The sequence below is a fragment of the Canis lupus genome, chromosome 29 (assembly GCF_011100685.1).
Source record: "Canis lupus familiaris isolate Mischka breed German Shepherd chromosome 29, alternate assembly UU_Cfam_GSD_1.0, whole genome shotgun sequence".
Lineage (NCBI taxonomy): Eukaryota > Metazoa > Chordata > Mammalia > Carnivora > Canidae > Canis > Canis lupus.
The window spans coordinates 28,023,886-28,046,018 of record NC_049250.1 but is presented as its reverse complement, the minus strand read 5'-3'; the positions used below and the strand labels follow the sequence as shown (position 1 = coordinate 28,046,018).

The window sequence follows — 22,133 nt, the reverse complement described above, 5'->3', positions numbered from 1 at the left end:
GAAGGAGGGGTATATGAACAAAGACAACAAATGAACAAAGAGAATGATGGTTCCCTGGATTTCTGGGTCTGATTTAAGAGGATTAAGATGAGGAAAGGTCAGTTAGTGTCCAGAATTCTTGAGAGGGTGTTTGGACTTTATTTGATAACCAGTAGGGAACTATTGAAAGATTGAGAGTTCAGCATCCATTTAAAAAATATTCATTTGTGTCAGGCACTGTTCTAGGCACTTAGGGATATATCAATTTGCAAAGTAAACAAGAAAAAAAAATTGTTCCTCCTGTGTAATTTATGTTCTTGTGGGGGAAAATGATCGATAATCATTATGCATGGTAAGTATATTATATAGTGTGTTAGGTAATGTATGCTATTGAAACATTAAATACAGCAGAATCAAAGGGAGTTGTGTTGTGTGTGTGGGAGAGGTGGGAAAAGGCATGGTTGTGATTTTATTTTATTTTATTTTATTTTATTTTATTTTATTTTATTTTATTTTATTTTATTTTATTTTTTTATGGTTGTGATTTTAAATGGGTAGTCAAGGTAGGCTTCAGTGAGAAGGTGGCACATGATGGAATCTGGTAGTACATTAGAGAGAACAGTCTAGGAAGCCAGGTTCTTTGGTATTGAATGGAGAGAGGGGATGGAGAGTCTGGAGGCAGGGAGCCCACCTGTATGAACTGATTCAGATGCTTCAGTTGGAAGTGGAATTTCTTTTCTACTTGGTTGTGTATCCTTGTACCTTAGCAAAGAAGTCCAATAGTTAACTAGCTTGATAAGCTCTACTTTTTTTTTTTTTTTAGGTTTAGGAGAGATACAGTTTCTAAACTGTTATTCTTTACTACCAGTAGTCCAGTGTTTCTTTAAGTATATTCCTGAACTATCCACATCAGAATCACTTGGGATGCAAGTTAAGACTGTAGATGCCTGGGGCCCTGCCCTACCTAGATTAATCTTGCAGGTAGACTGCGGTAATGGAACACAAGCTTAAGGTAGTCTGTTTGGGTTCAAATCCTAAATCTGTCTCTTACTTGGCTCAGTGATCTTGGGCAAGATATGTAACCTTTCTGTGCCTCAGTTTCCTGATCTGGGAATAACGATCATGGTAATGATAATATCTATTTCATAGTGCTGTGAGGATCAAATACATTAATTTATGTGAAGTGTTTAGAACACTGCTTATTACATAGTAAGCATTTAGTTTTCGATATAATTATTTTTATTTTTACTGAATTGTAATCCCTGAAGTTGGGGCAAGTCATCTTCATTTTCAGTAGTCACCTTGGGTGGCTCATTTGCCCATGTTCCTCAGGATATAATGTTTTTTTTTTTTTTTTCCCCAGGATATAATGTTAATACTTCCAAAGCTATAAAAATATGTATGGTGATTGTTAAAATATGAGTCAATGTTTTAATTTTCTAGATGGAGTGATTTATTAGCAACAATTTCCATTGTTTACTGGGTGTCTATGCTCAGCATGTTCTAGGCTGTTTGCAGCAACCCTGTGGAGATAGGTAGATATTAGCCCACTTTTACAGATGAGAAAAACTAAGATTTATGCTGATGAATAAATTTGCCAAAGATGAGGAAGCCAGTGAGCTGTGGAATTGTCACTAATGTCCCACTCTGCCTAACTTCAGACCACTTGCTCCATCCATGACATCATCTTCTAGTTATTAAGCACTTTTATCTTGAGAATGTATACTTTAGACTCGGATGCATTTGTGTTGGTTCCTCCCTGCTGTCATACTGGAGATAAATCTCATTGGGCATACTGTATTTGTGGTAGATGAGTTGCATCATTTCTAGATGATTGAGAACTTAAAAAAACAATTTGTCTTTACAAGATGTGCTAGAAGCTTTTCCATTTGCAAGTTTCTCATGTCACAACTCATTACGGAGGTGTTTTTCTGCACCCCTGGTAAAACCAGCATGTCCTATGTGGTAGCCAGCCTCCAGGATGGTTTCCGGTGATCCTGGTATTCAGTTTTTGTATAGTCATCTCCCAGATGGTACCAGGTTTAGCATATGGCAGAAATGATGATATGTGATGGCCCTTCTAAGATTAGGTTGTAAAAGACTTGGGGCTTCTCTTTCTCTCTCAGTCTTTCTCCATCTCTTGGTCTGGGGGAAGCTGGCTGCCATGTTGTGAGTGGCTTTGTGGAGAAGCCCATGTGGGGAGGAACCAAAGTCTCCGGATGGCAGCTGTGGGAGAGTGCTTGGGAGCCTTTCCTCCAGCCTGTAAGGGCCTGGGAGGTTGCAGCCCTGACCAATGCCTTGCCTGTGATACCCTGAGTCAGAAGCAACCAGCTAAGCTGCTTCCAGATACCTGGCCTTCCCAACCTGTGACTAACAAATGGTTGATGTTTTAAGCTGCTGAATTTTGGAATAATTGTTAAAAAGCCTTAGATAATTTTTAGTCTGAAGTTCTGAGTTATTCATTCCCAACATCCTGGAGCCTCTCAGCTGTCACACACACATTCACACGCACATATTTCACTTAGTTGTCTAATTTACTTCTACTTTATGTTTATTTGTTATCTAGATCATCTCTGCTTTCTTTCTTTCTCCCCAAATATGTTGTTGACTGGCTTCCTGGTGCTTAGATGCATATAATAGAAAGTATATCGTTGTAAAACTCAGCACAGCACTCAGTAGACAGCTGGCTAGCCGCCTGGAAGGAGGTGACTCGTACCTATTTCTGAGATGCCACATGGTGAACCGTCCTTTACCCAGCAGCCAGAAGGAGCCCTGATTGAGGCAGTTTGTCAGTGAAGCAGCTTCTAGTTTCTGTTGTGAAAACTCTCTTGGTTTTTAGATGGAAGTGCTGAAGGCATCGCATTGTCTTCTTGCTTTTCTCTCTGCTGGTTCTTAAGCAGCAGAGTAAACTCTATAAAGGGAAGTCAGTTGGAACAGTATTTCTGTTTTTGTTTAAAAGTAAGAGAATGTGGCAGGCAGAGAAAAATCGCTAGGGCTCGGATCAGCTTATTTAAAGCAATCGTCTTCCTATCAAGACAAGTGTTACCATGGTGTCTGGTCTTTCCCAGCCTGTTTTTGTGTGGCATTATGCCTCTGTGCAGTGACTGCCTTTATTTAAGTTCCACCTCTCAAAATTTGGAGGCCAGATTTCCAGAGGATTATCTCCCTAAATCAAATCCTCTTATGGAGAATCTAAATTTGAATTGCTCTCTCAGTTTTGATCAACATGCTGGTTCAATGTTTAGAACCCTACTTAATGGAGATGCTGGGGCCTCCCTTGCCTCCTTAGAGACCCGCAGGAAGCGGTAAGGCTGCCAGTATTAATTGCATCATTGGGCTGTGGTGGGTCTGCCGTCTTGCTAGGCTGTTTCCACTGAATTTTGCCAAGAAACAAGACTTTGAGGATCAAGTGTAGGCCTCAGACTTGGTGCCCTACATCCGTATTGAATAGATTGCCTGTTTCTATTTAGTTTTAGAAAGATGTCAGACCACTAGCCAGTCTGCCAGCCAACTTCACCTGTGATGGAAGATCTTTGAAGATGAAAGTACTCCATAAATTTGTAGCATTGTTGGCTAGGAAGCTGATATTCATACCACTTTGTTTTTGTTTTTTGTTTTTTAAATACATGAGGGGAATTTATCTAGACTGCTCAGGTGATTGTTTACTTTGCATTCATAATGGAACTTGGTAATTAAGTCACTTCTTTTATCATGAGCTCAGACCTGCCCTGGAAACTATATATAAGCATGCTTTCTGTGGCGGGCCTTCAGATATTTACGAAGCCTTGATAACAGCCTAAGCAGCTGAATTTCAGTGCCCTGGGTGTTTTCCCCTGGACAGAATAGCAGAGTAAGTGAAACGTGTTTGTGTGTTTGTTTTTTAATTTAAATTAATAGATTATTTTTTAGTGCAGTCCTAGGTTTAGAGAAATTGAGCAGATAGTGCAGAGTTCCTCTGTCCACCCTCCCTTCCAGTTTCCCTGATTATTAAACATCTTACATTTGTGTGCTAACATGTTCTAATTGATTAACTGATATTGATACGTTATTAGTAACTAAAGCTCACAGTTTATGTTAGGGTTCAGTGTGTTGTGCAGTTCAGTGGGTTTGGACAAATGCCTTCTGTCCTGTACCCACCGTTCTAGCAGTGTGCAGAGTAGTGTGGCTGCTCTGATGATCCTCTGCGCTTGCCTGTGTATCCCTGCCTCCTCCTGAGCCCCTGGCATCCACTGATCTTTTGACTGCGTCCCTAGTTTTGGCTTCTCCAGACTATGATGCACTTGGAGCCATACAGTCTGTAGTATCTTCAGACTGGGTGTTTTCGCTAAGCGATGTGTATTTCAGGTCCCTCCATGTCTTCTCGTGGCTTAATAGCTAATTTCTTTTTTATTGCTGAATAATACTCCAGTGTCTGGATGTACCACAGTTTATCCACTCACCTATTGATGGACATCTTGATTGCTTACAGTTTTGGGCAGCTGTGAGTAAAGCTTCTATAAACATCTGTGTGCAGGTTTTTTTTTTTATTATTTAAACAAAATTTTTAGAATTTAAATTCAGCTTGCCAACATATAGTATAACACCCAGTGTTCTTCCATCCCATCAAGTGCCCTCCTTCCTTAGGGCCCATCACCCAGTCACCCCATCCCTCTACCCTCCTCTCCTTCCGCAACCCTTTGCTTGTTTTCCAGAGTTAGAAGTGTCTCATTTTTTGTCTTCCTCTCTAATTTTTTCCCCCAGTTTCCCCCCCCTTCCCTTATAGTCCCTTTCACTATTTCTTATATTCCTCTTATGAGTGAAACCATATGATGATTATCTTTTGTGTGCAGATTTTTTGTGTGGACCTAAGTTTTCACTCTGTCCAGGTAAATACCAGGGGACATGATTGCTTGATCTGAAACAGGTTATTGGCCTGGTGATGATGCACTCTTGTTCCCTAGTGACTGTTCCCTTGCTGACAGTGGCCTCCCTACTGTGACAGTGAACCAGGCTACCTCTGCCAGGGGCTTCTTTCTTTTCATCGGGAACATTTCCTGAACAAGTGTGGACACAGAGGTCCTGCTTGTGTTCTTAGGAACGAATATTTAAAATGTTTAAGAGCAAATACTCCTTACTCATGGTTCTGTGCTCCCATCTCTGCCCCTATTGTTCCAATTTGAACTTTGTATTTTAGTCTTTTGATAGTAATTTAAAGTGTGAATGACTAATGACTATCTCAACCCTTAAAATTATATGATCTTTTTTTTATTTGTCACATTTTTTTAAATAATAAATTTATTTTTTATTGGTGTTCAATTTGCCAACATACAGAATAACACCCAGTGCTCATCCCGTCAAGTGCCCCCCTCAGTGCCCGTCACCCATTCACCCACCCCCCGCCCTCCTCCCCTTCCACCACCCTTAGTTCGTTTCCCAGAGTTAGGAGTCTTCATGTTCTGTCTCCCTTTCTGATATTTCCTACCCATTTCTTCTCTCTTCCCTTCTATTCCCTTTCACTATTATTTATATTCCCCAAATGAATGAGAACACATAATGTTTGTCCTTCTCCGACTGACTTACTTCACTCAGCATAATACCCTCCAGTTCCATCCACGTAGAAGCAAATGGTGGGTATTTGTCATTTCTAATGGCTGAGGAATATTCCATTGTATACATAAACCACATCTTCTTTATATGATCTTTTTTATTGTGATAATATGTATCTATGGAGATCCCTGGGTGGCTCAGCGGTTTAGTGCCTGCCTTCATTCAGCCCAGGGTGTGATCCTGGAGTTCCAGGATCGAGTCCCAAGTCGGGCTCCCTGCATGGACCCTGCTTCTCCCTCCGCCTGTGTCTCTGCCCCCCGCCCCTCCCCCCACGGTTTATCTCTCATGAATAAATAAATAAAATCTTTAAAAACATATATCTAACACAAAATTTGTGATTTCTGTTAACCATTTTTAAGTGTACGGTTCTGCAGCACTAATTACATCCATATTGCTGTGCAGCCATCACAGTGTTTTCCAAAACTTTTTCATCCAGGGATAGGGTCATTTTAAAAGAGAAACTTTAAAAATCCATCTGAAGCTCTGTTTGGCAAAATATTTTTATCATTCAGCTTCTAATTTTGCTGCAGTAAAGACCTCCAAATCTCAGTAGCTGTCAACAATCTTTATATCCCCCTTATGTTAAATATATATCATTTTTGTTTGGCTGGAGCTGAGTCACATGGCCACATCTGACTCCAGGGGAAGTTAGGAAATGTAGTCTCTGTGTGTGTGCAGGAATAAGGAAATTTGTTCAGTGATTATTTAGTAATCTTAGCTGTATTGAGTACAATTATTAAATTACACATGTAGCTCTTTATTTTGATATTTCACGGACAAAAGAACAGAAATTGCATGATTTCATAGTTCTGGATACTTCTCAGGAAGGCATTTCTCTACTCAGTGCTCCTTTCTCATTGCACCTTGAATTATCCTGTCCTTTTACCACTGAGAGGGCTAAATGGAATAAATAAAATTGTATGCTGCTTTGATAAATACCTGTTTGGTAATGACTTTTTCTAAAACTCATTTTCTAAACTCAAACAATTCCTACTGACTCAGGAAAGTCAGTAGGAAGCCTTAACAACAGTAAGTATGGTTGTTATTAAGTGAGATATTTTAAAAAATCCCTAGTTGGCCCTAGTCTTGTATCAGAAGACTGGCTTATTTTAGAAGCCTTCTGGCTACTGATTTCCTTTCAATATAATGGGCTTTTCTTGAGTTAACACTGGTATTCGAATATTGCCTTTAAAAAGGAAAATATGTGAATTTGACTTTTCTTAACCAGAGTAGCAGGTTCGGCTAGAAATGCTACAGGTTTTATTTTATGTTTATTAATTTGTTGATGTATTTTTTTGCTGAGTGCTTTTATAATGGTCGATCCATCGGATATACGTAATTAATCTAAGCTAGAAGCAAGCTCAGCTGCCTGAATGTGCCTTGGTAATAGGGTATTTTGAGCATGTTGGTATGCCTCAGCTTGCTGATGATTGAAGTTCGTACTCAAATATTAATTTTCAGTAAGTGCCTACTGTTCTCAAGCAACTCTCATTCCCTTAAGGAGAAGTGTTTCCATTGAGCCTCTCTCTGGTTGCTGAGAATAGCTGCGTAAGCATTGTAGAAGTTTTTTCCAAATTAAAATTTGATCCACTGTTCATTTATTTCTTTTAGGGTTCTGACAGTCTGTGTTTATGGACCCCTACAGAGCTTTCTTTAAACTCTGTCAGCAAATCGGAAACATTTAGCTCGGGTGCAAAACCTCTTTATCTTCCAGTATTCTGACCATGGAGACCACTGCGCTCTTACAATACATGCTTAGTACTTACTTACTTACTCTAAGATGGAATGGCCTTTCATTCCCTTATTACTGAGCCATTGTTCTAGACTGTTTATACCATTGTAATTCCAGACTCGAAGTAATTCTATTGAAAAGGCCGGGCAGGTGTACACCCTGCTGTGACATAGCCAACTTTGTCTACTGTCCGAGCTTGCTTGCTCTGTGCACTGTTAGAATAGCAGCAAAACAAAAATCATCACCAAAAAACCAAAACCCCTTTGGCTACAAAATCTCTTATATTTAAAAAAAATGTATATTTAGAAAATGCTAGGGCCATGTAGAGTGACAAGTGTTTAGAATATGTTCAACCTTTTAAAGTTTTTAAAAAAGATTTTATTTATTTATTTATTTATTTAAAAGATTTTATTTATTCATGAGACACACACACACACACACACACACACACACACAGAGGCAGAGGCACAGGCAGAGGGAGAAGCAGGCTCCACGCAGGGAGTCCGACATGGGACTCGATCCCCGGTCTCCAGGATCACGCCCTGTGCTGAAGGGGGCTCTAAACTGCTGAGCCACTGGGGCTGCCCCAGCCTTTTTTTTTTTTTTTTTAATATTTATTTAAGAGAGAGAGCAAGAGAGCACAAGCAGAGGGAGTGGCAGCAGAGGGAGAGGGAGAAGCAGCTCTCCGCTGAGCAGAGAGCCAGATGCAGGACTCGATTCCAGGACCAGGGATCGTGGCCTGAGCTAAAGGCAGATGCTCAACTGCTGAGCCACTCAGGTGCTTTTTATCCTAATGATTTATCCTAAGGCAAACTTAGCAGCTGCTGTCTGAAGCAAGCTTCAGTAAACACCTGAAGTTGTCCAAAGGGCAGAGTCTGGGCCCCACCCAGACCATTCTAAGTCAGAATCTGTAGCTTAACATGGTCCCCAGGTGGTTTGTGAACATAGTAAAGTTTGAGAAACACTGGTTGGAGACCTTTTACCTGAGCCTGTCATCACGGAAACCACCAATCATCATGAGGGGCCATAAAACCTTTGCTCAAACTGTATTTATAAACTGAAAAGCCTGTACATCAGAAATGAATTATCTGGATACATGATGCACGTTGAGCTATTTTCTATTGTTCTCTGGTGTGCTAGCGAAACCTCTCCAGGCTAAGAACAGTAGTGGCAGCAACACGTCCTGAATGGATGAGAGGTGACCTCATTGAAAGAGTGAGACCAAAAAAAAAAAAAAAAAAAAAAGAGTGAGACCTTTTTTTGTACATTTTTGAGTCCAATTTCTGACTCCTTTGTGATAGAAAATTCAGGTATGCTTAAGATTTCTCAACAGGTTATGGTGTTCCCAGGGAAGGGCTCACCCACAACATATGTTTGGAAATAGGTTGGAAGAGGAAATAAAGTCTCACTGGCACTGTAAATGTAACTCTTGCTCTTTTCATATGTCAGAAAACATTTCTTAGGAAGAAAGAAAAAGGTCCCTGGCTTGTCTGTCGGACACCAACTTCAATTTCAGTTATTTTGAGAGAGCAGAAAAGTGTTCACGTAGAATATTAGGAGCTCCTGCTACGTGAGAATTTCTTTGCGAGGCAGTGGGTCAAAGACATGGATTTGTACTTTATAGGAACTTGTTTATCACTTAGAGTGTTTGCTTTTAGGTCTTGATAATTTGAATATGTTTGCTAATGTATGCATTTTTTTTCTGGAGAGGAGGTGTCAGAGAGGATAGTGTTTTCTTGTACTATGCTACAGCCAACTTTTTCCCTCTTGGGGTCAAAAAGTAAAGGGGGAGAGTAATAGCATTTCCATAGGGGAGTATATTTCCTAAAATTCTCCTGTGGTTTCCAATCTGAGGGCTGACTCCCCCCACTGAGGGCTAACATATGTAAAAAGAGAGTCGAATGATTTAGTTTAGAATTGAAGGCCCTTCCTCATTTGGGGACCAATCCCTGAGCTGCCTTCTGTGTCTCTCCATCACCAACACTACAAATGCACAAGCCCTAACCTTGTCTCCACTGAGTCCTACCCATTTCTTCCCTCCACTGGCCTCTGCTTCCCTTTATTGTCTGGCACTATTGCTGTGGCTAAAATGTCTTTGAAAAATCACAGGACACCAGGTCCAGTGATTTCTTGGTAGATCTCTGTAGCATTTAGGCTTGTCCACTCTCCTCCTATTGTCCTTGTGATATTGCTCCCTGGAGTTTTCCTTCCATGCCTTTTGCTTCCACCAAGCATTTGAGTCAGACTACCCAAGTCCGAAACCAACCTTCACCACTTACTAGCTTTGTGCCTGGGGGAGTTAATTAACTTCCGTGTGTCTTAGTTTTCCCATCTGTAAAATGGGAGTCAAGAAAAAAACTCCTGTACCATAGGGTTGGTATGAAGGGCAAAGAAGAGTTTCTGGCACATATATAGTAAAGGTTTCTAGGGATGAGTTATAACGTCATTTCTGCCATCATCATCGTCATCATCATCATCACCACCACCACCACCATCATCACCATCATCAAAGAGCATTTCTTGCCATTTTCAGCCTCTTTGACCTGTTTCCCAGTTGTAGGTGTTCTTGCCTTTTTTCTTACATTCATTGGGCTGCTCTTCTGAGTTTTTCCTTGACAGTCGTGGGATTTCCACATTGATCTCTTTAGCCCTGACCTTTTTCTGAGCCCCAGACTCTAATGGCTTACATTCAGAAATCTCCTGAGCTTTACAAGCCAAAGTGCCAAAATGGAATTCATTCTCTGGTTATCTGAAGCCTCCCCTCCCTCGTTCCATGGCTCTTCTTTTGTCACCATCTCAATGCAGCCCCCAAATCTCACAACTCCTGCTGGGAAGTCATAGAGTTTGGTCTTTTCCCTTGCACTCCGGTCAGTCATCCATTTGGATTGCAGGCTCTGTTTATGATCCCTCTGTGGGTGTCTTGCAATACGTCTCTCCTTTTCTGTTCTCACTGTTGTTCCCTGGAACGTACGCTTTGTATTAGTTTGTTTAGGTGGCCATAGCCTAACAAAGTTTGGCATACCTCCACCTGCGTGGCTTAAACAGCAGAGATTTATTTTCTCACCAGAGACTGGAAGGGCAGGATCAAAGTGCCCGCAGAGTTGATTTCTGGTGAGGTCTCTCTCTTGGGCTTGCAGATGGCTGTCTTTTTGCCGTGTCCTTATATGAGCTTTCCTCTGCACATAGGAACTTTCCTGGTGTCTTGGCCTCTTCTTATAAGGATACTGTTCCTATCAGATTAGGGCCCTATGACTTCATTTAACCTTAATTAGTTCCTTCCAGGCCCAATATCCAAGATACTATTAGATTGGAGATTATGGCTTGAACATAGGAATTTTGTGTGGGACACGATTAATTTCATAACACCCTTGGTGCTGCTGATGGTCTCCCTGAGTCCCATCTTCCCTCTGAAATTCATCTTCATATGGGGGCAGGAACGAATGATCCTTCTAAAGTACAGCTCTGACCATCTCCCTCTTCACTGCTAATAACTTGAGATGGTTCCCCATTGCTTTGATGCAGTATGAGGAGGATTACTGCTAGGAGACTTTTGGGCACTGTCTTTTATTTCTCAGTTCCCTGCATTCCCTCATATGCATATGGGAGATAACAACCTAGGCATGTTGCTGTAAGGATGAAATAAATGCAAACTGATAGTTGTTTTATTGTTATTAAAAATCGTTCACATTCCTCGGCCTGCCATTTATTATTCTTTTTTAAGATTTCATTTATTTATTCATGAGAGACACAGAGAGAGGCAGAGACAGAGGCAGAAGGAGAAGCAGGTTCCCCTGAAGGAACCCCATGCAGGACTTGATCCTGGACCTTGGGATCACAGCCTGAACTGAAGGCAGGTGCTCAGCTGCTGAGCCACCCAGGCGTCCCTCTCAGCCTGCCATTTAAGTTCCTCCATCACTTTATTACTTCATGCGTGGTCCTGGGCTTTTTTAGGTTCTCAGATCCCATTCCATTTTGGGTTAGGTTCCCCCCACAAATGCCCAAGCAGTTCTCAAACGGCAAGGTATCCAAGAGTTCAAGTCAGCCCTGATGCTTTCTACCCAGAGGTAGAATCAGATTCCAGGGGTGAAGGGCTCAGTCCTACAACACCATGAGTCCAGTCACTGCAACCCCCCTCCAGATGCCAGTTGCAAGCCCAGGCTGTTAGGTGTGCTTCTGACCTGGCTGGCTACGGATTGGAGGTTCCACTGACCTCCTTCGTAGGTGTGGATAATGTGCTAGAGCAGCTTACAAAACGTAGGGAACCACATACATTCATCAGTTTATTAAAGGACACAATAAAGGATCTGAGTCACCAGCTAGATGATGAGATAAATAAGGCGAGGTATGTGAGAAGGGCATGGAGCTTCCACGCTCTCTCGGAGTGTGCCACTCTCCTCAAATCCACAGTGTTCGCCAGCCTGGCAGCTTTCTGAGCCAAGTCCTTTTGGGTTTTTATGGAGACCTCTTTGCATAATCCTGATTGGCTAAGGCTGCCATTATCTGATTCTAGCGCCTCCCCCCACCCCAGTGGGTGTGTTGGGGTGCGGGTGGGGCTGAAAGTTCCAAACCCTCTGATCACGTGGTTGGTCCTTTTGGCAACTAGCGGCCCCCTTGGTTGGGGTCCTAAAGTCAACCTTCATTTTTTTTTAAAGATTTATTTATTTATTTATTTATTTATTTATTTATTTATTTATTTATTTATTTATTTATTTATTTATTTATTTATGATAGACATAGAGAGAGAGGCAGAGACACAGGAGGAGGGAGAAGCAGGCTCCATGCCGGGAGCCTGACGTGGGACTCGATCCTGGGACTCCAGGATCGCTCCCTGGGCCAAAGGCAGGTGCTAAACCGCTGAGCCACCCAGGGATCCCCTCAACCTTCATTAATAGCAAGAGATACCGATTTCCCCTCTTTGGCTCTGTCTGAAGTGTTTGCAGGAACAGTGGCTGAAGACCAAATACACCAACCTGATCGTGTGAGGGACCAAATATAGATTTCTTATGTCACCCGGACTAGAAGGACCGTCACCTAGAGCTTGGGAGTGATGCAGACTCTGCCCTGTGATTAGATGCTCAGGTCATTTGAATGTGATGTCCTGGCTCATCATCTGATTCTTAACTATAGTCCAGCTTTCTCCTGCTACAGAAAAGACACAGGCTTTGGAGACAGATCACTCACTTCCAAACTCCGGCTACTTCACCAACTAGCTCTGTGTGGGTATGGATGCTTACAGAACCTGTCTTTGCTTTGTTGCCCATCAGAAAACTGGGCACAGTCCATAACACCCACCTCACAGAGGTCTTGAGGCTTACTTGAGAAAGTATGTAAATAATAGAATGTCTATCTCTGTGATTTTAAATTGAATTTCATATATTTTTAAAATATATATTTTTTATTTATTCACGAGAGACATACAGAGAGAGGCAGAGACACAGGCAGAGGGAGAAGCAGGCTCCATGTGGGGAGCTCGATGTGGGACTCGATCTGGGACCCTGGGATCATGACCAGAGCCAAAGGCAGATGCTCAACCACTCAGCCACCCAGGCATCCCTGAATTGCATATTTAAGTACTTTTCTTGTTCTTGGTTCATGGTACACTCTGCATGTGTTTTGGGATCCAGGTTTGCTTAGGCGGCACTGTGGGGGAATGAAGATGGTGTTCACTGACACTCCTTCCCCTCCCGCTCACCTCCCTCCTCTCTATCCTGACTGTGGAGCAGGACCTCCTGGCGTTCCTCAGGAAGGATGGGCCCTGGCCCTGCAAAGGCTGCGATGGTGAGACTTCTTGTATGGGGGAGGGCCTGTCAGCTGCTTCCATAGAAGATGGAGAGTCCTTCCAGTTCTCAGAAGTGGCCAGGAACCAGGAAGGGCCTGGATATCCAACCTGTGACCGTAACTAAGTCCCGTTATGCCACCTGCCCGTTCCATTGTTGTGAGAAGGGACCTACTCCTTTCTGCTCCTGCTCTCTAGAGGCTGCTGAATCCTGTGCAGAGTTCTTCTCAGCCATTAAAAAAATTTTTTTCAAAGCTGCAGAAAGGTTGCAAGAATAAGAATGGCAAAAACAACACTTGCCTACTCTACCCATATTATTCATTCGCTGTTAACATTTTGCCACATCTGCTTTATCATTCTTTGTGTGTGTTTGTGTGTGTATGTGTACACACACATGATATTTTCTGAATCACGAGAGGAAGTTGCAGACGTGATGGCCCTCTACTTCTGAATCTTTTCAGTTTGTATTTCCTAAGAATAGGGATATTCTCTTACATAACCGCAGTGCAGTTTTTTTAAAAAGATTTTATTTATTTATTCATGAGAGACACAGAGAGGGAGGCAAAGACGTAGGCAGAGGGAGAAGCAGGCTCCATGTAGGAAGCCCGATGTGGGACTCAGTCCCGGGACCCCGGGATCATGACCAGAGCCAAAGGCAGATGCTCAACCACTGAACCACCTAGGCGTTCCCCCCTGCCCCCCCAGTACAGTTTCAACTTCAGTAAATTTGATATTGATAGAATGCTTTTTTTTTTTTTCCTCATCTGCCTCTGTATTCCAGTTTTTCTAACTGACCCAGTAATGTTCTTCATAGAATTTCTTTTTTCCTTTTGGTGCAGGCCTTCAACAAGACTGCTGAGGCACATCCATCCTGGGGAGGGCAATCTGCTTTACTCAGTGTTTACCGAGTCACATGTTAATCTCATGCACAGACATCCTTGCAGATGCACCTACAATAACATCTACCCAAATCTCTGGGCATTTTGTGGTCCAGTCTGATTGACACACAACGTTAAGCATCACATATGGACTCCTGGATTCCTCTTTTCAGTGATTTATAATCCACCGCTATCCTTGATTATATTGGTGATTAAATTGCTGTATATTTGGCCAGCTGGAGCTCCTTCCAGCTGTCTGCTGTGTCATTGTGACATGTCCACAGTGTCTGGTGTCAGTGGCCTGCCTCTCCTGTTGGTAATTACGTCATCTCTCTGTGTGCCCCTCCCAGGCCTTTCCACGTAAATTGTCGTATGGGTCAGGTAGCTTTTATATCAGCCTCTACCTTAAATATTTCATAAAATTAGGGAGAACTTACCCTCATATATTTGTGTGAAGTCTTAATAAGCAGGTAGAAACTGAATATTTTTGTAATCAGTTTTTCATACTCCATTTCTATTTGTAATAACATGAGTCATCTAATGGGTTATTGTTCTGTAGTATGCATTTTACTGGCTGTACTAAATGAACTTCTGAGCTGCCCATGGACTCCCTCTGCTGGCACTACAGCACATAAACACTTTTTTTGAAAAAGATTTTATTTATTTATTCATGGGTGGGGGGAGGGAGGGAGGGAGAGAGGGGCAGGGGGAGAAGCAGGCTCCATGCAGGGAGCCTGATGTGGGACTCGATCCCGGGACCCCAAGATCACGCCCCGGGCCGAAGGCAGGTGCTAAACCACTGAGCCACCCCTGGATCCCCACGTAAACACTTTCTGAGGTTGTAGGATAGACTTCTGCCCATTTTCTTTCTTTTGGTTGGTTTGCCTCTCTCCAATTATGACACAATTATAGATCATACAGTACAAAGAGTTTTGTATTTATTTGCTGAATGTATCAAAAATATCTTTCCTTATGACATCTATGCATTTCTACATCATCATGTTCATGTTTGGATAGTTTCCTGTAATATGAATTAAATTTAGCATTTAAATAAATCAGTTTTTAGTAGGCATTTGTATTTATTTTTTCCCCATTTTATATAGCACTAAAATGAACATTCCTCATATGTGACGTATTAAGTTGAACTTGAATAGTGGATAGGAATTTGATAGGTATAAAAATATAGAGAAAAGACATTCTAGTTTGAGAAAATTGCCTAGACCAAGTTTAGGATGTTTCTGAGAAACAGGAAAATCAAGTTTGGTGGAAACATGGTGGGGCAATATTGGGAAATGGTTGGAAAGTAGGTATGGTGAACTCTTTCTAGTTCCAACCATAAGTGAAACAAAATAGAAATGTACTGGTTGAATGGGAAGCCCGGGGTAGCTGGGTCAGGGGGCTCAGATGCTGCTTCTCCATCCCTTGTTTCATGTCTTCTTTCCTCTCTTCCCGGACTTGGCAGTGGTTCTCTCATCTTTAGGCAGGAGGATAGAAGAGACCCCTGCCCTCCCCCACCCCCCCAAAGCTTAGGTTACAGGAATTCTCACTTTTGTCTATTACTCATCCAGTAAACTTCAGGGAATACCTGTTGTTGGCACTGTTTGGGTCAGACATCTACCCTTAGGCCAATCTCTGTAAGCAAGGGGGCCAGGGTACCTACCTGGGCCAGATCTAAAGCACAAGCCCAAGCCTTAAGCAAGGAGTAGGTGGGAACTCTGATAGGCTATCGCCCCACGGAACAGACGACATGGAATTCCTCAAGAGAAAGAGACAGGTCTTCACCACAATGGTGGCTGGTCTCTACCGGAACACTCCAGGGACGTCTGAAGTAGGGCATGGTCAGTGAGAGAAGAAAAGAAAAAGGCAGACAGTGCAAGTTGGAAGAACAGCTTCTGGTGGTGCCTCTTTACGTACAGCAGGAATACTTGGCAGTGACTCCTGGGAGGTGGGGCCTTGGGATTTAGGACCACGCATTTAGTGATGGGAATATGGTAAGGAAAACCAGTGAGTTCAGTCTTAGGCTTGTTGATTTTGAAGTTCTTCTCGGATACCCAGTGGAAGTGTCCAGCACGACAGAACCAAATCTTACCTGGTTTTTCCTTCCTTGGGCCAATAGCTCAAGCAGGAAATAAAGAGTAGTCATTGATACAGAGGCTTCTCTCCTTATTTGGGCTGTACCAGTAGATGCTTTCTGAGTCCCTTCCCTTTTAGCCTCTACCTGCAGCGCATCCTGTTCACCATTTCCAGAGTCATCTTTGTAAAACTTTTTATCCTGTCTTGACCTCTCTCAAACACCTGTAGTGGGTGTTTTTGTTGTTGTTGTTGTTGTTGTTTGTTTTTTTGCATATCCTATTAAGTATAAAAGTTGTCACTCAGGCGCTTTAATGGTTTGTCCTCAAGCTACATTTCCATCTTTTATATCTTACAGCTTCCCTCTCTTGGTATGTGAATCTCGAGTCAGCTGAATTTTTGCTGTTCCAGTAACATATCTGATGCTTTTCCCACCTCTAATCTTCCAGTCTGACTTTTCTTACATGCTAGCGTGCCTTGACTAGGATCTGATTGGAGAACTACAGCTGGTTCAGAGAGACGTGATGTTACCCCAAGATTGTACCTAAGCAGGTAGTGTAAAAAGTTTTAGTTGTCACTTAAAGTCTAAATCCTCATATTTATAAATAAGGTAAGCAGTGTCCACAAGAGCTATTATTTGCTTTCTTCATTCCACATTGAGTAGAGCCAGAACTTCTGGCTAGGCATCACAATAGAAAATACAGTGCCTGCCATGAAGGGGAGGATGGGGAGGCACTGGAGGATTGGCCGATGGACATGTTGCCTTCTGTGTGCCGCTGCTGGAGTGAGTGCTGGCCTACGAGGGACAGAAACTGGGAGCGCTTCTGAGAGAAGGTAGCATTTCTGCCTGAGTCTTGAAGGATGAATGACTTCAGCAGGCAGAAAAGAGGCAGCATGTCAGGCAGAGGATATAGCATGGATGTCAACACTGAAGGTCAAGGACGTGGGATTTTTGAGGGATAGTGAGAAGTATGGAGGTGGCTGTGGCTTGCATTGTATGTATGTCTGTATTTTATCTTCTGTCGTAGTTTGGTCTGCTCTAATAAATTACTGTAGACTGGGTGGCTTATATCAACAGACATTTATTTCTCACAGTTCAGGAGGCTGGGAAGTTCAAGATCAAGGTGCCAGTCGATTAGATTCCTGGTGAGAGCCCTTTTCCTGGTTGGCACATGCTGTCATCTTGTGTCCTCACATGGTGGTGAGAGAGAGCTAGAGCTAGCTGTCTTCTTACAAGGATGCTAATCCCATCCTGGGGCAGCCTCCTCCTGGCCTCATCTGAACCTAATCACCACCCACAGGTCCCACCTCCTACAACCATCACTTGGGGTGAGGGGTTCAGCTTACAAATTTTGGGGAGCCACAGACACTCAGTCCGTAACACTTTCTAATACTTGCGGTTCTAGGGGGAAGAATAAATATTGAGAGGGAGAACTGTTTTTTCTACCAATTATTTAGTGACCAAATACAGAGAGTATTGAGAAGGCCAGGGGCCCCATCAACCACACTCTAATACAAAGACAAGATGTCCATCCCACTGAGATAAGGGAGTAGATTTCTTGGATTTCAAAAAACCAGAAAATTCATTTTTTCATATAATAATAAAGAAGCCTTTATATTCTGTTTCCAAAAATAGACTTAATAGGCATTTACAGTTGCTCAAATTTTGGTAAGTTTTAGAAGAAAAAGGCAGATTTCTGTTGTTAAAAATAAACTTTGGGACACCTGGGTGGTTCAGTCAGTTTAAGTATGTGCCTTCAACTCAGGTCGTGCGTCCTAGGATAGAGCCGTGCATCAGGCTCCCTGCTCCATGAGGAGTCTGCTTCTCTGTCTCCCTCTCCCTGCTGTTCCCCCTGCTTGTGCTCTTTTTCTCTCTCTGTCAAATAAATAAAATCTTAAAAAAAATTAAACTTTTAAAAACTTCAGGAAGATAAAGGCTTGCCAAAAATAGAGTATCAACCTGAGAGGGAAAAATAGAAAATGAATCCTAAGGTGAGATGAACAGAGGACTGTCTTGGTGCAAATATGTTGTATATGCTAGACACAGAGTATTTTTTAATGCCTAAAATATTTTAGGTTTTATATTTGCTTCCAGTCGAGGGAGAGCATATTTTTTATCGGGTCGACTTGTAGAGATAGAATACTGCCTTCTTGGTTGTGTGGTGATAGACCATTGCCTACGTAGGAAGAGGGGTTGCCTTTATTTTTACCTCGTTCAGAGTAGGTGAGCCATTCACTCAACAGTGGCAGAAACTTCCAGTGCTATCTCTTGAGCAGAGGCCATGGTTAACATAGAAAGGGTCTGCTGATAGACTTGTGTCAAAGAAAATAAATTTGATGACTTAGAAATTTGGCTCACAGGTACCCGAGAGCAGGTCACTCTGCAGTGTGTGCCCTGAGGGGGCCACTCTGTGGCTCCTGCGTGTTTGCACACAGGTTAATTGCAGACCTGGCAGGGGCATGGCCTAAACCAGGAAGGGGCCCCAACACCTGGGACCTTTCCCTCCAGAGCTGCTGCTTCTCTTCACAGGATATGTCACGAAAACACCATCTTTCCAGAAAAGGAGAGGAAAGGGAAAGAAAGAAAAAAAGGAGGGAGGGTGGGAGGACAGACAAATTTTTGTGACACTAAGCCAGACATTAGATAAGGTAATAATGGAAACGCAGCTTTATTTCTATACGAAGTCATACTTAGAAAGCTGATTGCTAAAGCAGGAAGCTTGGCTTTTAGGACTCTGTTGTAATCCTGGGTGGAAAAAAGTATCACCCAGATGGCCTTTGGAGGAGATTACTGACTGGTAATCCTTCCTTGTCCTAGAAGATTAAGTCTGCCCTGGTGTAGTTGTGGTCAGCTGACCGGTTTAGAAAAAAAAAAAAATTGTGGTTTCTTGTAATTGTGCCAGTGCCTGACGTTGGCTTGAACTGTTTGTACATCTGGGAGATACTGCGGATACCCGGCCCTCCTCTGTTGACCAAAGCAAGCTCCGTGCCCCTGTGCCTGTTGTTCATTGTTGACCAGAGTTAACAGCAGGTGGTGAACAGAGAACTAGGGTTGCTCCAGAGAAGTCATTTATCGAACAGGCCAGCTTGTCCTAGGGGTGTGAAGGCTCTGAGAAAGAAATGTCACACCTGGGCCAGGCAGCCAGGGACTTCAAACCCCGGGGTTGACTCCTTCAGCACAGTTGCATGGTATTATGCCCAGAGCGGCGCTCAACCGGAGAGTATCAGGTGGTTATAAAACCACGCGTTCTTGATTTGTCCGGAGTGGACTGTAGGGAGATGGAGTTTTATGAAGATTACCAGTCCCCGTTTGATTTTGACACAGGAGTGAACAAAAACTATCTTTACTTGTCTCCTAGTGGAAATTTGTCTCCATCTGGATCACCTACTCTTCAGAAGTTTGGTAACTATTGATTTTCTTTTCTTTCTTTTTTTTTTTTTAAAGATTTTATTTATTTATTCATGATAGACATAGAGAGAGGGGGAGAGACACAGGCAGAGGGAGAAGCAGGCTCCATGCCGGGAGCCCAACGCGGGACTCGATCCCAGGACTCCAGGATCATGCCCCGGGCCAAAGGCAGGCGCCAAACCACTGAGCCACCCAGGGATCCCCACTATTGATTTTCTAAAGTTAGATTTGCTGTAATAAAACTTGGACACAACTCGGGGTTTGCTTGGCTTTAAAATTATGTAGTGTAAAGAGGTATTGTGTTGTTGTGTTGAAACTAGTGAACAAAGCTGTTGAAGAATCCAAGCAGAGAGAGAGAAGTCACTAAATATTTAGAATATGTTTTTTATATACAAAATAGGAACTTTGATTTTTTTTTTAAGACTTTATTCATTTAACAGAGAGAGAGAGAGAGAGCACAAGCAGGGGGAGCTGTGGGTAGAGGGAGAGGGAGAAGCAGGCTCCCCACCAAGTAGGGAGCCCGATGTGGGGCTCCATCTCAGGATCCTGGGATCATGACCCGAGCCAAAGGCAGACGCTTAACCAGGTCGACTTGCAGAGCCACCCAAGCCCCAGGAACTTAGATTTTAAAAGTGGTACTATTTATATGAACGCTAGAGTTCCTCTGATCACTTTGAGTTAATTGAGCTGATAAATAACAAAAAAAGGGAGAATCTGAAGGTCTTTGCTTGTGGCCATCTACATGTAATTTTTTAAGAGCCACCCCTGATTTTGTCTTTGTTCAAATGAGGCTGAAATATCTGAAGCCTTGACTTCATTTAAGGCCCTGCTTGTGGACATCCAGGATTTTGTTTTGGAATACAGAGACTAACATGCAGAAATACACAGGCAAGAGACTTTTTTTTTAAAAAAAAAAAAAGAAGAATTCAGCATTGCTGTCCCTTGGGCAGCAGTCATTCCTTCTCAGATGGCAGCATGATGCCAGGTACCAGCAGGGAGAGGCTTAGGTTATGGGCACGAGGCAGCACGGGTCTGGAAGCAGCCCTTGCACATCAGGCCATTTTAGCTCATTTTACAGCTAAGGCTTGGAGACCCCTAGATGACTTCCTCTGTAACTTGCCAGAGAAGTAAGCAGATTTTCCTCGAAGTTAATTTTTTCCTTGTTAATGATTGGTCACATTTTGCTTTTTTTAAGTTTACAAAGTGGGTACTTAGGTGTGAGTATTTTTGGTTGTATACTTGCTGAGAGCAGAGAGCTTACTGAAGCAACGTTACTCCAACCCGTTGGTTGCAGCCACAGCCAGCTTTGAGGTGTAGTTGGGATTTCCAGGCAGGGAACAACCGTTGACAATAACAGGTTAGAACTGGTTTCTAGAAATGGAGACTGGGAGGCTGCCGTTAGATGTCTGCCTGGGGTGTCAGGCTGCTTCCCTTCCCCCATCTCCGGGGCCCACCTTGGGCCTCTATTAATATAGGGGATCTCCCCTATGCCTGGCCCCTAACAGGATGGCACCATCCATCGTAACTTCTAAATCCTCCATATAGGAAATGCTTCAAAAACAACACACGGTAGGGAGTTGAAGCTCGATGGCAGAGTAAAGCCCGACAAAGGTCGGGGAAGTAGCAGCTGAAGTTATGTGACTTCACGCAGATCTTGGTGATCAGTGTGTGTGGGAGTGTGAGATTTGTGGGAGGATTTACCTGGCTTTAGTTCTCTCTTCACCTCCTTTCACTTTTCCCAGTTGCAATAATTGCTGCCTTTGGATGTTTTCTATTAAAAATAAAGCAGTGGGGAAGTTTGAATATGTCTCGAGGCAAATTTTGAACAATTATCTTTCCAAATCCTAGCAGCAATGTGTAGGAGTCTGGGCTCATGATATTTAAAAACAAATTTATTGGGAAAAAAAAGAAAAAGAGAGAGACAAGTGAACAATAAAAACTAAAAACAAACTCATGTACCCACTAGAGTTCCAGTTCAGTAGTTTGCCTTCATTGGAAAAAAGGAGGGGGAGAGAGCGTTAAAACAAACAGAAACCACCCTAAGCAGTCATTTAGTAAGAACATGGTGATTCTGAAATATCCAAATAAAAGGATCTAGAACAGTCATCAGTAGTCCCTGTGCCTGGGACCCCTCAGGGCATAAGAAGCCTGCAAGTCTGTTTGAACATCAAGCATGGGGCATAGATGGAAGGAATGCTGTGTCTTGGGTGCACTTGTACTCCGTGTATTTCTCAGTAGGAGCTCTCAGGACAGATACATTCTAATTACATTTAAAAGTTCATGTGGCTTTTGGTCACTGGGCATTTTCTTTTTCTTTTAAAGATTTATTTATTTATTTGAGAGCGAGAGTGCACATGTGAGCATTGGGGGTGGGGGGGTGCACAGAGGGAGAGGAAAATTCTAAGCAGACTCCATGCTAAGTGCAGAGCTCAACACAGGCTCAGTCTCATGACCCTGAGATCATGACCTGAGCCGAAATCAAGAGGCGGCTGCCTAACCCACTGAGCCATCCAGGCAGCCCCACTGTGCATTTCCTTAATCAGCAGACAAGTAGTGTACAAAAGGGACTGGTGTTAAAAGGAATCCTACTCAGAAAGATTGGGAGCACTGATCTGAAAAACATACTCTTTGATATTTATCCAGGCCATCGTGGGGCAAATGGGCGAGTAATGGGATTGAATCTATGGGCAGAATGTCCCTAAG

At 42.8% G+C, this 22,133-nt stretch overlaps 1 protein-coding gene across 9 annotated transcripts in view; it reads left to right on the top strand.

Moving 5' to 3' along the window:
* TPD52 (tumor protein D52) overlaps nt 1-22,133 on the top strand; it is a 108,671-nt gene that overhangs the window by 46,202 nt on the left and 40,336 nt on the right. For 3 of the 9 annotated variants that reach the window (XM_038579581.1, XM_038579580.1, XM_038579586.1), the window contains exon 1: nt 19,014-19,424. The exons of 2 other annotated variants lie outside the window; for them this stretch is intronic. In XM_038579581.1, the coding sequence (XP_038435509.1) occupies nt 19,208-19,424 (217 nt within the window). In that variant the 5' untranslated portion in view covers nt 19,014-19,207. Of the gene's footprint in view, nt 1-19,010; nt 19,425-22,133 lie in introns of those variants that run through there. 4 more of the 9 variants (XM_038579584.1, XM_038579583.1, XM_038579582.1 and 1 more) reach the window with 3 other exon arrangements.